The following is a 15,292-nucleotide window of genomic DNA, read 5'->3' as shown; positions in this document are numbered from 1 at the left end:
CACCAGTCTCCTCATTGCTTCCTGCCACCTGCCTTCTTGGCCTCTCTCCTGCACAGACTTTGTCACCTGCAGGTCCCTCTCCCAGCCAGCTTGCCCACTGGCTTGCCCCTATCCCCAGTACCTATCCACTCACCTCATCCTCAGATGTACCTGTCCATGCACTGACACATGCACAGATCTGTGGCATGTACAGACTAGCCAATCTGTATTGCCAGTGTGCTTGTATGGAGGACACTGTAAGTGTTTAGGAACTCAGATGAATTGGGGAACATGCACAGGGGAGCAGCTGGTGGCAGTCAGGTGGCAGAGGGGATGGGGAGGAGCCAGTAGGGGAGTGGGCACTGCAGTGACCGCAAGATGCCAGAAAATACTTTTTAAATTTTTTGGCCATGCCACACAATAGGTGGGATCTTAGAGTTCCCTGATCAGGGATCAAACGTACTCCCCCTGCGTTGAAAGCCTAGAGTCTTAACCACTGGACCACCGGGGAAGTCCCTCATGTCCTTATTTTTAAAGACAAGATTTTGTTACTTTCCTAGAAACAGCTAATGACAACAAAATTATGAGTCGAGGCTATATATAAACCATTCTAGGAGAATACCCTGTGATGGGGTCCAGTTATATACAAGGTTACAGGATACTTCATAAACAGATTCCAAGTCACAAGGAGGATGAGGTGATTGTTGCCTACTAAAAATTACACGTTTCCATCAAAATATATTTTCATTCTTTCTAGCCTCAATCTTAAAAAACAAAAACAAACCAAACCATCAGAGGCTCTAAGTCCTTTTATCCTGCTCTTTCCTAAGTGAGGCACCTAGTGGACAGAAGGAGAACTGCAGACAGATGGAGCAATCTAGAGAAACGGGACAGTTGACGCAACTAGGAGTAGTATTTACACCAACTCGGGATCATAAGGAGAACATCGGGTTCCACCACATATACAATAGTTTGGATGAAGCTAGGGCCAGTACCCATGAATCAGTTTGTCATTCAGGCTATGGTCCAAAGAAATAACTTAGTGTAATCACACTATTGGAAAAGTACTGGGGGCTTATCAGCAAAGGCTATTATTATTTGCTTCAGGATATTTCACCTAACCAGGTGCCTGGCATGGACACCCTGGCCAAGGCCCCAGTTAAGCCTAGTCTGAAGGCCTTAATTTTCTCTAGGCTGCCAGTGCAGTTATGCCACCGAACAGCCAACATTTTTTAGTATGATGTGAAGCTCCCAATGGATCATGTGTGCGTGCTAAGTTGCTTCAGTCGTGTCCCACTCTTTGCAACCCCGTGGACTGTAGCCTGCCAAGCTCCTCTGTCCATGGGATCTTCCAGGAAAGAATACTGGAGTGAGTTGCCATTTCCTTCTCCAGGGGATCTTCCTGACCCAGGGATCAAACCTGAGTCTCTTATGTCTCCTACGTTGGCAGGTGGGTTCTTTACCACTAGTACCACCTAGGAAGCCCTCCATTGGACCCCACCAGCAGTAATACATGGACAAAGACCATTCTATTTGCAAAGGACTGACAAACAGATCTACCCAAGCAAACCTACTGCACTAGCCCTGGATGGTGATTTTCTTCATCCCAGTTTGGCTGGGAGACAATTCCAATCTCAGGATATCAGGTTATCCTCAGGTCACAAACTCTCTGAACAAGGTGTTCACACTAAACTGCGTGTAGTATATGGAACAAAGTGCAGACTGTATTTATAGATCATCAGGAACATTATCTGAGCAAAAAAAAAAAAAAACAAAAAACAAAAAACGACTACAACAACAAAAAAACAAACCTTCTTAAATCTGGAGCTTAATCGATATTGGAATTCCCTGATGTCTTAATTTGCCCTCTGTGTCACAGAGAGTTTTCCTGGTCCAGAAAGGGTCTGAGCTGACCTTTCATTTCCTTGTAAATCTTTCTTAAACTCAGTATTGCTACCCACCTCAAGATTCCAAGGGAGATGATGAAAAGCAAAAAGAGAGATAAATAAGCTAGGTCAGGAGGGAGAAAACACCACCAGGAAAACAGGGCATAGGAGAGGAGAAAAACCGGCTCCTTCAATGGGAACTCCCTTATATGGAGAGAGAGGCATAAAATTCCAGGTAGTTCGGGGAGGGGAAAGCAAAGAGGTGAAGTTTGCTAGCGAGGCTGTGTTTGAACTGTACATTGCTGTTGTTGCTCAGTCACTAAGTCGTGTACTGTAACTGTACATTAATTATACTTCGATTAGAAATAAGCTCAGTTTGAGACCCGCTGACAATAACTGCTACCATACACTGAGCTTCGGCTATGGGCCAGACGCTGTGTTGGCTGAGTTACAAACCTGGCAGTGTAGGCGCTGTTACTGTCATTTTTACAGATGAAGAAACAGAGGGTCTGAGAGGCTACCTTGCCCAAGGTGGTGGCACAGTGAATAAATTATAGAGCTGGGACTCCAGCCCAGGTCTTCCTGACCTAGAGACCAAGTTTGTTCTTACTACACTTACTAGTGGGGCAGGGAGTAAGTTTATTGAATGAGTGAATCAAGGCAGTTGGTGGATGTGTTGGAGGTGCCAGGAAAGTAGTGAGGGAGGAAGAAAAGGTGGGGGCAGGCCCACCTAGAAGTGTCTAGGACACCAGCAGCATGTGGGACCAGAAGAATATCCAAAGTGTCTAAATGAGCTTTATAAGAGGGCTTTGCTCACCCGCATGATTTCAAAAGGCAGCTACGCAGTCCTCAATGAAAGCCCTCTCTGTCTAGAAAACTGAAACCATGACTCCCACCAGGTGGCTCCCAGGATGGACTACACAGTGCCCCACATGACGTAGGGAGTCTGGGAATAATAATCCAGTCAAACCTAAAGTCCCCAGGGCCCCGCTAACTGACGCCCTTAATTAACTCTTTCCCCTCATTCCTGCTGTGCTCAGCTTTTAGAAGAATGAAACCAAGAACAAGAAAACCAGCTCGTATCAGGGATGTAGTTTAAGAAAACAACTTGGAAAGTATGTCCCAGGATCAGCCCACACTCAGCGGATCTCTCTCCCCTGTTCACCTCTAGTTCACCAACCAGTAGTGAGAAGTACTCCCTATGAGGCCTCATGGTTCTCAGTTTACAAATCGTGGCTGGATCCCTGGACCCCAGGATTTGCTAAACTAAGGCCACCAACCTAAATAAAAACTGTCCCTGTAGGAAGATTTTCAAACAGCAGGCATAAGAGAGATGCGGCAGGTAGTAGGGGGAGAGGGAGAAATTGGAGGAACCCAGAAGGCTTTCTGCTGAACCCTGGGCACACTGGAAAATTCCTCTGTCCGGAATAGCTGCACCAGACCTTGCAGTGAGTGGAAGTGCACGCTGTATGGGCATCTGTGATCTGATTTGAGTTTTCTGAGTAAAGTGCTGATCCATGAGGCTGTCAGCATCCTTGTGCCTTGTGGACGTGGGCCTCAGGCGGGAAACAGTGGCCTAAGGATTCAACAGCACAGCCGCGCCAATGTGTGTATTTCCCGACTCCCTTTCTCCCATGCTGTGAGTTACATGACAGGCTGGACTGAAAGCCCCCACAGTCCCAGCACCCAGCTGATGAGCCGGCTCCTTTGCCGGCTCTGATCCTAGCCCTACAGCTGGGGGTTTCTGTGGTTAAACAGACACAGCTGACCCTCCCCCTCCCAGGGTGACCTTCTAGATGGAGGGCAGCAGGAGGGCGAGTCAGCTCCTCAACTCCCACCATCTCAGGTGGCCCTGGAAGCCACCTGAGGCTGGATGCTGAGACACTTGTTCCCTTGGAACTGGAAGAAGTGTCTCAACATTATCACCAGTCTCTTCTCCTTCAAAAGCCAGACTCTCTAGGGCTGGAGCCCCTTCCTATTTTGGGTTCCCACAGCCCAGGAAGACGGAGAGTGGCCAGTCTGGGCCACAGAACTCGTGGGCAGGATCTGAGCATGCTGCCGAGGTGTGGGGACCAGATTGGGGTGGGTGCGGTAGGTTGGGGGTGGCAAGGAGGGGGAACATCTCACTTCCCTTTCTGTCACACTTGAAGCATTGTGTGCCACGCAGCCCAGAGGAAACTATTTATAGGCAAGTCTTCCTTATTTTCTACAGGATATGTTCCACCCCCAAGATTCAGCCCTGTTGCCAGCAAAACACAGGGTCTGTGTCAGGAGATGCGGGAAGGTATGGGACTGGCCACCAAAGAAACGCTGAGTTAGGAGCCAGACAAGGAAATCATAAAGGCTATTGAGCACAGTTGACGGGGTGGCTGCAAACAACCCTCCCCACTCACTCCCCTCCGCGCCCCCTCCGCCTGAAGCTCCGTCTACCTCTAAGTACTTACTTGTCCCTTTTTCTGAAGAGGCTGGGGGAGAAAGGAGGCTGAAAGGCCATCATTTAGCTTGTCCTGGCTTCACTCTTCTCTCTTGCCCTCAGGTTCCACGCCAGGGGTGGGAGAGTACAGACAGGAAGGACGCTGCCACTTACATGGTTACTCTGGCCTCATGGAAAATCCCCAAAGTCCAGAAGGAGGGAAGCAAGAAGGAAAGACAGTGACAGACAAAGTGCCTTGTCCTCAGAGGGTCACGTGAACTGCCCCACATGGCTGGGACCCAGAACGTCGACTCTGGGGGGCAGGCAACTGGGGAGGAATCTGCAGGCGAAGATGCAGAAGGCAGCGGTGGGCTGCAGGGAGCCCAAGGGGAACTGTGGCAAGAGGGACGCTGTCTTGGAAAAGTGGCTCTAGCAACCAATTTGGGCCAAACCTTGGCACCGAATGGTGGCAGAAGCAATGAATTGTGCCTTTCAGCTCCCTCCGGACGGGGTCCCACGTGAGCTTCACAAACAATCTCCCAGTGACACTATGGATGACAGGCAGACGCCAAGCGCCATCTGGACAAGGCATTCCACCCTTTTGACCCTCATTCAAAGAAGCCGGAAAGGGCTCTTGTCAAATCACCTTGGTTGCCCCACCTCTGGCATCTCACTTTGTCGGGGGGGGGGCGCGATTTGTGTTGGCATCTCAGCAAGACTGGAAGTATTGGCAACGTTATCCAGGAATGCAGTTTAGTTCAGTGGATCTTAAATTTCATGAACCTTGTGTCAATATTTATGCTTGTCTCCCTTCTCCTTATGCCTTGCAGCTGGGAAAATTTACCTCCATAATTTTTCTAACTTCTCTTCCCATTTTCCACTGTCCCCATTACCCATCTACAAGTATGAAACAGACATTCCTGAAAAAAAAAAGAGATGTCAAATTCACCTGAGTAAATGGAATACCCTTCTCGTCCCTCCTCCCCACACTAGTTGCCATTATCATTCAATTCAGTTCAGTTCAACTCAACTTAAATTAAACTAGATTAACACCTATTCAAAGTAGAAGGCACATTTTATGGAAATTAAAAAAGCAAATAAACAAACTGGTAGTACAGGTCAACAGCTGTGCTGCCTTCTACAATATCCTAGGCCTGTGGCGAACTCTGAAGTCTCCCTACTGGTTAGATCTCTGTGAAATGTTTACTTCAGGAAAAAGCCTAGGGCTTCAGGGTGCTCAGGATGGCAGTCTGGGGTTTGGGAGGGCCATACCACCATCATCACTCCATTCCTGAGAATTGGGCACGCTTGTTTCTCCCCACCCTGTCATTTGGTCCTTGTCCATCTAGACAGGGATAACACAGCAGTCAGGGGCTTTCCTGGTGGCTCAGATGGTAAAGAACCCACCTGCCAATGCAGGAGACATAAGTGACTCTAGTTTGATCCCTGGGTCAGGAAGATCCTCTGGAGAAGGAAATGGCCACCCACTCTACTATTCTTGCCTGGAAAGTCCCATGGACAGAAGAGCCTGGTGGGCTACAGTCTATGCGGTTGCTATGAGTCAAACACGACTGAAGCCACTTAGCATGCAACAGAGCAGTCTTAAAACCTGGAATTTCCATGGGACCTAAGGCTCCTGTGATGTGGTTGATAGTGCCAGGGTCCCTCACTCTGATTCCCTTCCTTTGTAAACCAAGGGAACAAAGCACAGGTCCTTGAGGGTCTCACAGTTGCCAGTGTCTTCCTTCTGAGTAGGGGGGGAATCTATGTTTAGCATGGGTGGGGTGTTCACCTCTGTCTGCCAACCTCCTGGTCTCCCCTCTTTGCCCAGCTCCTAGTGGTCTCATCCTTGTTCATATGGCCCTCCCAACTAGTGAGCATCTTCAGGTGGGCAAATAACCCCCCTCATTGTGGCCCACCTTCTGGGAATCCCTGTGCTCAACAGCCCTCCCAGAGGCTGGGAGAGGAAGCAGCAAGAACACGGCCACTCTCCACGTGTGTTCGTCTGCACCAGCCCTCCACCAGCTTCTCTGGGCCAGGGCGACCGACACTGGCAGGGCCTCTTCCCAGCCCTTCGGCTCTATGGAGCGGCCACAAGAGCCGAAATTCCAAGGCAAGCCATTTTTTCTGGCAGTTGCTGGGGTTACTCTGAGTGGTATGTGAAGGACTTGCGATGATTGGCAATGCTTGGAAGATGAGAACCAGGAGGATCTTGTTGGGGACGCTGAGCCAGCAGACGAGGGGCCTGCGAAGAGGCCAGGGGCTCTGAGGTGGAGCACCTGGCTCTATTGCGGGCCCCCGCGATAGAATGGGTGACCTCTGAAGTGGTCCAGGTTCCCTGGGGAACAAAACGCTGGTAATAATGCCGGCCTCTTCAGGCGCAGGGAGGCTCCCAGGCCAGGATGGGTAAGCATTATGAGCCTCCCCGGGCTCCCACATTGTACTCCTGAGGCCCTTGCTTAACTCACAGTGGAGCTATTCACAGGAGGCTCACTTGAGGTGGCTCCTTGATCCTCTGTTGTGGGACTCTGTGGGCCTCTGGCTCTCCAGCCACCTCCCCCCTCCCTCGGGCTTCCTGGATGGAAAGAAGGCAGCCCAGCTGAGGTGCGGCAATGGCAGGAAGGGGCAGGCTACACACTACTCCCAGAACAGAAAAAAAGGAGAGAAACAAGGCAAGCTCCTCCCTGGACAGGCCCCCTGCCCCCACCCTCCCCAGACATGGGAACTGAGCCAGGGAGCTCAAAGGAGTTCTGGGAGAGGTTAAGGAAGGCCCCCTGCCCAGGGTTTGGGACCTGCTGACAAGGAATACACACACCTTATCAGGAGGAAAGAGCAGCACAGAAGCACATGCACACACATTTATGCAAACACCCTTTCGGCCTTCAACGAAGTCTAATTCACAGAGAGGGGCTTCCCTGGTAGCTCAGCTGGTAAAGAATCTGCCTGCAAGGGAGGAGACCCTGGTTCGAGTCCTGGGTTGGGAAGATCTGCTGGAGAAGGGATAGGCTACTCCCTCCAGTATTCTTGGGCTTCCCTGGTGGCTCAGACGGTGAAGAATCCAATTGCAATGTGGGAGACCTGGGTTCGATCCCTGGGTTGGGAAGATCCCCTGCAGGAGGGCGTGGCAACACACTCCAGTATTCTTGCCTGGAGAATCCCCATGGATAGAGGAGCCTGGCAGGCTATAGTCCATGGGGTCACAAACCATCAGACACGACTGAGCAACTAAGCACAATTCATAGAGATAGGCAAGCCCAGGGCATCATTCAGTCTCTCTCTCTCTCTCTCAGCTGATGCCAGCTTCCCCGTGACCCCAAAGAGGTAGTAAAGCAATAGGACATGACAAGGTGGCAGGGCAGGATACTCTAGACCCAGCCAGAGGGTCACAAGCCACAGCCTCTACTCTGACATCCAAGGATGACTGAGTACTGTGCAAGGGTCATGGGTGTCAGGGTCTTGGGAGTGGAAGTCAGGTGGGTATAGGGGGAACCAGCTTGATACTACACACTGTCCACTGGCTGCAAGGAAGTGCTGGTGCTGCCAGGCCCACAGTTTTCAAAGAGGTCAATTACACATTCAAAGAAATAAAAATGAGCACCATTTGTGTACCATCAATCATATGAATGCCTAAGAGATGATTCCTGCAGGCTCCTCATGAGATCAGTTCTAAGGAGACCCAGTCCTGGCATAGGCATCATATGTGACTGATGGTCTAAGAAGCATGATTTGAATGGCACTGAGGAAAATTCCCCCTCAGTCCAAGCTGTTTGCCTGACCAGACTACTGCAGTGCCTACAAATGCCACCCTCCGAGTCACACCTTAGAGTTCTAATAGAATTCTTGACACTTTGAGGAATTAGGAATTTTTTTCCCCATGCAAAAGCCCTGGGAGAGTGCCACATTCTGCCACTATCAATTACAAATATTTAAATCGGGATGAACTCAATTTTTCTATTACTTTCTACAGAGTGGTCAGTGGCCGATCAGCATAAGATGAGCAAACACAGCAGGTACACCTTGCTGGTGGGCTGCGGAGGGCAAGAAATGCGTCCAGATGAGGAGAATACGGATGTCTGTGGATTGGGAAGGGTCCTTTCAGGAGATGTGGATACAGCGCTTGTGGCTCCAGTCCATGGAACTGCTTTTGGGAGTCACTGGTCTACAGGTGAGAGCCACGAGAGGGTCTACCTGAAGAGTCACCATAATGCCAGTCACCATGACCCACTTTGTGTCACACACCATGATGGGGTTGAGCACTGTTGTTCAGTCGCTCAGTCATGTCCAACTCTGTGACTCTATGAACTGCAGCAGGCCAGGCTTCCTTGTCCTTTACTATCTCCCGGAGTTGGCTCAAACTTATGTCCTTTGAGTTGAGGATGCCACCCAACCATTCTGAGCCTAACTTCTGTTCAGTCATCTTCTTCCCTCTCCTGTTTGGCTACCTCGTTCCCTCTCACTCCTAAACGCTTAATCAGAAAATGAATGAGAGCCACTATTAGAAAGATAACCCCAATCTGCTCTGATTTATAAGTCAACCTTTGGCAAATTTGGCCTCTCCATTATGAGGAACAGATTGCTTCTGAGACACTTCCCAGCTGTTGGTGGGTACTCCTGGCCTGGGAGGTTGGAGGTATGGGGGTGGGCATCAGGGTGACAAGGGAGAAGAAGAACCTGGAGAGAGGGTGAGAATGGAGAGAGGCTGCTTTTTTTTCCAACAGCACGGTCTGGTCAATTAATCAGCCCTACCTCCCTTCTATAAAAGCCAGCTCTCCTCCAGCCCTGTGGTTGTCACTGCCTGGTCAAACATGGATCCATTCTGAGGTTGGCTGGAGGGCTGTGACTCAGTGCCCCCTCAAGGAGCTTGCTGGGCTAACGATAAAGACTGGCCAGGATCTCTGCCAATGTGCCCATCCCCACCCTGAGCCAAGCCTTGCTCTCCCCTGCCCCTACCACCTCATCCCATCTCGTGGCTTGCTAGCATCTGCCTGGCCAGAAGGGCGCCCTTGAGGCTCACTGACTCCCCCTCTCCCCAGGGAGAGCAGAAGGGGAATTCACTGCTCTCTGTGGTATGCATCCGGCCTATGTTTTGGTATCTTATTTTATTTTTATGTTTAATTTACACTGCCTGCTAGGTTTGGGGCTTAAGTAAACAAAGGCTGTGTTTCCCCCAAGGCTTGGACTTCCTGGTTCTCTGTCAGCAAGCGAGTGACCCTTTTAACCTCTCACTCCTTGAGACAGGCAGTGTTGGGGGCGGGATTGGAAGAACAACATACTTTGCGTCAAAAGCCTGGAAACCCTTAGTGCCAGCCTGAAATACCATCCCCTCGCCCTTCTCCACGTGAATGTTAAGTCCCAAAGCTGCCTTACCAAGTACAGACTGCTTTTAAAGGGCACTGTAAGAGTGTATGGGTAAAGCACAAGAAAAGGAAAATTCAAAGTATTCATATTGATTTTTTTCTTTTGACAGATATCTTTGTGCATGCTAAGTCACTTCAGTGATAAGCAGCTTCAGTCGTGTCTGACTCTGCGCAACCCCATGGACTGTAGCCCACCAGGCTCCCCGTCCATGGCATTCTCCAGGCAAGAGAACGGGTTGCCATGCCCCCCTCCAGGGGACCTTCCTGACCCAGGGATGGGATCCCCAAGGGTTGAATCCGCATCTCTTACTTCTCCTGCATTGGCAGGGGGATTCTTTACCACTACTGCTACCTGGGAAGCCCGATGTCTTTGTGCCATCAAGCAAAGTCAGAAAAGCCCAGGTCTTGGTGGGCGGAGCCTTGGCAGTGAGCAGCCTTAAAGGCCTATAGACGGAGCAGAGCGCATTGGGCCTGCCCGGGAAAGGCTTCCTGCCAAATCTCATACATCTTAAAAAATAAGAGGAACACTGGCCCCTATGTCCTGGGATAGAGGTATAACAGCAAAGTAGTGAATCCTGGTTAACAGTTCTGACATCCTGTTATTTGCTAAAACTAATGAGACCGTGGCGTTTGTTGACAGAGTCGCAGAAGAACTAAAGTAAACATGGAAACTGAGGAATGGCCAAGTGTAGACAATTACTAACTCGGCAGTTGAGAAGATGGACTTTCTCAGACACCCCTTGGACCTCTTGGGGTAGCGGGGCCTGAGCACAGTTGGGAGACAATCCAGACGCATCTGTCATCTTGCTGGGTGATTTCTATCCAACAGTAGGCTGCTGCAATAAGGGGCTTGGTCCACGGAGTTGAGTCCTCAGACAGAGAGTAATAACAAGAAGTGAGAGGAACTCTACCACTGTGCATGGCAGGGGAGGGTCTCCCTGAGAAACACGGCTCTAGCACCTGTTTTATTTTTATTTATTTTTTTATGAGGCATTTATAAGAATGGCCTTTTATTTTTTTAATATAAATTTATTTATTTTAATTGGAGGCTAATTACTTTAAATATTGTATTAGTTTTGCCATACATCAACATGAATCCACCACGGGTGTACACGTGTTCCCCATCCTGAATCCCCCTCCCTCCTCACTCCCCATACCATCCCTCTGGGTCATCCCAGTGCACCAGGCCCAAGCATCCTGTATCCTGCATTGAACCTGGACTGGCAATTCGTTTCACATATGATATTATACGTGTTTCAATGCCATTCTCCCAAATCATCCCACCCTCTCCCTCTCCCACAGAGTCCAAAAGACTGTTCTACACATCTGTGTCTCTTTTGCTGTCTCATATACAGGGTTATCATTACCATCTTTCTAAATTCCATATATATGTGTTAGTATACTATATTGGTGTTTTTCTTTCTGGCTTACTTCACTCTGTATAATCGGCTCCAGTTTCATCCACCTCATTAGAACTGACTCAAATGTATTCTTTTTAATGGCTGAGTAATACTCCATTGTATATATGTACCACTGCTTTCTTATCCATTCATCTGCTGATGGACATCTAGGTTGCTTCCATGTCCTGGCTAGTATAAACAGTGCTGGGATGAACATTGGGGTCCACGTGTCTCTTTCAATTCTGGTTTCCTCGGTGTGTATGCCCAGCAGTGGGACTGCTGGGTCATAAAGCAGTTCTATTTCCAGTTTTTTAAGGAATCTCCACACTGTTCTCCATAGTGGCTGTACTAGTTTGCATTCCCACCAACAGTGTAAGAGGGTTCCCTTTTCTCCACACGCTCTCCAGCATTTATTGCTTGTAGACTTTTGGATAGCAGCCATTCTGACTGGCGTGAAATGGTACCTCATTGTGGTTTTGATTTGCATTTCTCTGATAATGAGTGATATTGAGCATCTTTTCATGTGTTTGTTAGCCATCTGTATGTCTTCTTTGGAGAAATGTCTGTTTAGGTCTTTGGCTCATTTTTTTTTTGGGTCGTTTATTTTTTGGGAATTGAGCTGCAGGAGTTGCTTGTATATTTTTGAGATTAGTTGTTTGTCAGTTGCTTCATTTGCGATTATTTTCTCCCATTCTGAAGACTGTCTTTTCACCTTGCTTATAGTTTCCTTTGTTGTGCAGAAGCTTTTCTTTTTAAAATTTATTATTATTATTATTTTACTTTACAATATTTATTGGTTTTGCCACACATCAACATGAATCTGCCACGGGTGTACATGTGTTCCCAATCCCGAACCCCCCTCCCACCTCCCTCCCCACACCATCCCTCCAGGTCATCCCAGTGCACCAGCCCCAAGCATCCTGCACCCTGCATCAAACCTAGACTGGCGATTCATTTCTTATATGATATTATACACGTTTCAATGCCATTCTCCCAAATCATCCCACCCTCTCCCTCTCCCACTGTTTATAACAGCCAGGACATGGAAGCAACCTAGATGTCCATCAGCAGACAAATGGATAAGAAAGCTGTGGTACATATACACAATGGAGTATTACTCAGTCATTAAAAAGAATACATTTGAATCAGTTCTGATGAGGTGGATGAAACTGGAGCCGATTATACAGAGTGTTGTGCAGAAGCTTTTAATTTTAATTAGGTCCCATTTGTTTATTTTTGCTTTTATTTCCACTATTCTGGGAGATGGGTCATAGAGGATCCTGCTGTGATTTATGTCAGAATGTTTTGCCTATGTTCTCCTCTGGAGTTTTATAGTTTCTGGTCGTATGTTTAGATCTTTAATCCATTTTGAGTTAATTTTTGTGTATGGTGTTAGAAAGTGTTCTAGTTTCATTCTCTTACAAGTGGTTGACCAGTTTTCCCAGAACCACTTGTTAAAGAGATTGTCTTTTCTCCACTGTATATTCTTGCCTCCTTTGTCAAAGATAAGGTGTCCATAGGTGCATGGATTTATCTCTGGGCTTTCGATTTTGTTCCATTGATCTATATTTCTGTCTTCGTTTAGCACCTGTTTTAAATGAACTTGGTCAAGTAGGAAGAAAACATATCAGAAGGCCAGAGTTTTTTTTCCACCTTAACCCCAGACCCCCTGGACACTTAGAAGGCTTCTAAATATGAAGGGCCATGTGAATGTGGGGTAAGGGCCCTGTCCCCAAACACTGCTGCTAACATGGCTCACCATATGAGCAGCCTTATCACTGCTCTTTCAAAGTCTAGCATTTCTAATTTCCTGTCCAGTTCCAGTTTGTTGCTTCCATGGTCTCACAAGTTGTGGCTACTGCCTATGGAGAGGGGGATAGTGTTGAGTGACTGATGTTCAAATGGGAATCAGCAAGTAAAATGTAGTCTCTTGAAAGTCTTAGCAATCCTTTCCTGCCTGGACGACGTGTAACCTGCATAAAGTTTTGGCCTTGAGAGTCTCTCTCCAGGCAAGAACACTGGAGTGGGTTGCCATTTCCTTCTCCAGGTGATCTTCCTGATCCAGGGATCAGACCCACGTCTCCTGTGTCTCCTGCATTGCAGGCAGATTCTTAACTGCGGAGCCACCAAGAAAGCCCCAAATGGCACCAGCAGTCAGTAATCACTTTCAGTCTTTCAAGCAGGACTAAAGTCACAGCCAGATAAGAACATGTCCACCAGAAGTGGGCAGTGCATACGTTCTCAAGTGAGCAGTGACTGGCTTTCTAGACTAGAATATAAGCTCTTTGAGGGCAGGGGCTTATCTTATTCATCATTGTATCCCTCAGAGTTTGGCCCAGTGCCTGGCACACAGCCTCAATGCCATACACCTGTGCTTAATAAGTAAACAGAAAGTTGAGATAAGTATTTGAACTTGGTTCATGGCCCCCACAGGGAAGAACTATAGGCAAATTCATGAATTTGCTTCCTGTTAATATTTTAATTTGGTGACAATCATTGTCAGAGTTAAAAACACAAAAGACCTGTGAAAATCAAACATACTTGGGAAACCCAACCCAAACACAATCTAAGTGGCCACTAATGACCTGGAATCAAGGCCAGACCTCTTCAATAAAAAGGATAACTCATCCGTGTGTGTGTGCCTGGCTCTGTGCAAATACTGGGACTTCAGTCACTTTCCATCTTTAGCTGGAGGGGCTTGGTCAGTTGGGAACAGGGCACCCACAGGGAGCACTAGAGGATGGTGAAGCCTGGGAGGAGGACAGCCAAGTCTCAGCTGGCAGTAACATCAAAGAGGGATTTCAGACTAGCAAGCCTGATTCTGAGTGAGTGACAGCCATATAACTGGAATGATGGTGCAGTGGGGTGGGGGTGCAGATAAAAAACCAATCCTGATTAAAAATACCCTGATGTCCGCCAACTTAGAGGAAATTCTCACCACTAATGTCACCCTTGGCTTTGAACTCTTGAGGATCCCTGTTGAAATGAAAAGTCTTTCTCAGAAGGGAAACTCGTTTGTCTCAGGGAAGAACAGTGTGGTCTGAATATACTTACTTTATTTGGAGTACTAAGTTGAGTATTGAAAATGAGTTGCGGGGCTTCTGGGATTAGTGACCCAGGCTAAGTATAGACTGGGCCTGAGGTGAGGCCTTACAATGGGTCCTGGCTAACTGGTGGCCTTGAGCTTTCAGGGGACAGGCAAATGGGCCCAAACGTTCCTGAACTCACTGTAAATAAACCAACCTACCTGAGTGGGCACGGCTAAATAGCAGAGTTTATGACAAAGGAGTTTGTTTTCTCCTGCTCTTCTTGGTAAGCATAAGCAAACTGTTCTGCAGAGGCCGTGAGGAGCAATCAAATATATGTCTAAGCCCTACTGGGGATATTTATTTTTAGTGCTCCTTGTGCAGAGAACCTGGTTTGCACGCTCATCAAAGAATCCTCCCTGTAAATCTTCTCCTCAGGTCCTACCAACTCACTGATAAATTGACACAGGTGAGAAACTGACCCCCAGGACAGCTCTGTGACTGATAAGGGGTACCTGGGTTCTCCTTCCCTGGGGTAATTTCTTTTTACCAAGAGCCTCCTGTTAACCCCAGGGAATGAGTCCAGTGCAGGGAATGCCAGGCAGGAGGTCAGGTTGCTGGGGGAGCTTTCTTTGGCCATTTTCTGCCACTCTCTGTTGGCAGCTGACTTCTCTGCCTGTGTAGCAGGCGGCCCTGGCGGCAGACACAATACTCACACCAGAGCTGGCCAGGGCAGCCCTTGCCCCTCAGCACCCCTCCTTCTTGCCCTTGTAAAACTGGCAAAACCTCAGCCCCAGAATCCCACTCTAGCTTGACCAGGCGATGGCCAACTGCCTGATACCAGGCAGAGTTGGGCTGATGGAGGGAGGCAGGGGAGCAGGACTGGGCAGCAACCCCCCCAACCCCTGTGGCTCTGTTGTGAGGTGCTGACAGCTGGGAGAGGACCTGAAACCAGTTAGCTTGGGGCTCCCAGCCAGCAGTGTATTTTCATCTTGTTTTGACTGGGACTGTCCTCCTCTGTGTAAACACGTCCATATCAAGAGGAAGAAAATGTAGAACAGCTTAAAATAGGTGGGTGGAACGCATCCCACCCATGAATCACCAGCTCAGGGAATGCCCTGCAGGTGGGCCTTGCTTTAAGCAAACCTGACATATGAAAACCTCAATTCAGCAAGAGGGCAGGGATGCACAGCTGTTAGGTCTTGACCTATCCCTGGGAGATCTCACAGCC

The 15,292-nt window shown here is 48.5% G+C and overlaps 1 protein-coding gene across 5 annotated transcripts in view; it reads right to left on the bottom strand.

Moving 5' to 3' along the window:
* Positions 1-15,292, bottom strand: part of TSC22D3 (TSC22 domain family member 3) — a 67,604-nt gene that overhangs the window by 4,283 nt on the left and 48,029 nt on the right. The window contains exon 1 of one of the 5 annotated variants that reach the window (XM_004022438.6): positions 4,310-4,509. The exons of the other annotated variants lie outside the window; for them this stretch is intronic. Coding sequence (XP_004022487.1) covers positions 4,310-4,362 — 53 coding nt within the window. The 5' untranslated portion in view covers positions 4,363-4,509. Of the gene's footprint in view, positions 1-4,309; positions 4,510-15,292 lie in introns of those variants that run through there. 5 annotated transcript variants of the gene reach the window in all.

This window comes from Ovis aries, chromosome X (assembly GCF_016772045.2).
Source record: "Ovis aries strain OAR_USU_Benz2616 breed Rambouillet chromosome X, ARS-UI_Ramb_v3.0, whole genome shotgun sequence".
NCBI lineage: Eukaryota > Metazoa > Chordata > Mammalia > Artiodactyla > Bovidae > Ovis > Ovis aries.
The sequence above is the reverse complement of the archived record's forward strand: the minus strand, read 5'-3'. Positions and strand labels throughout refer to the sequence as shown.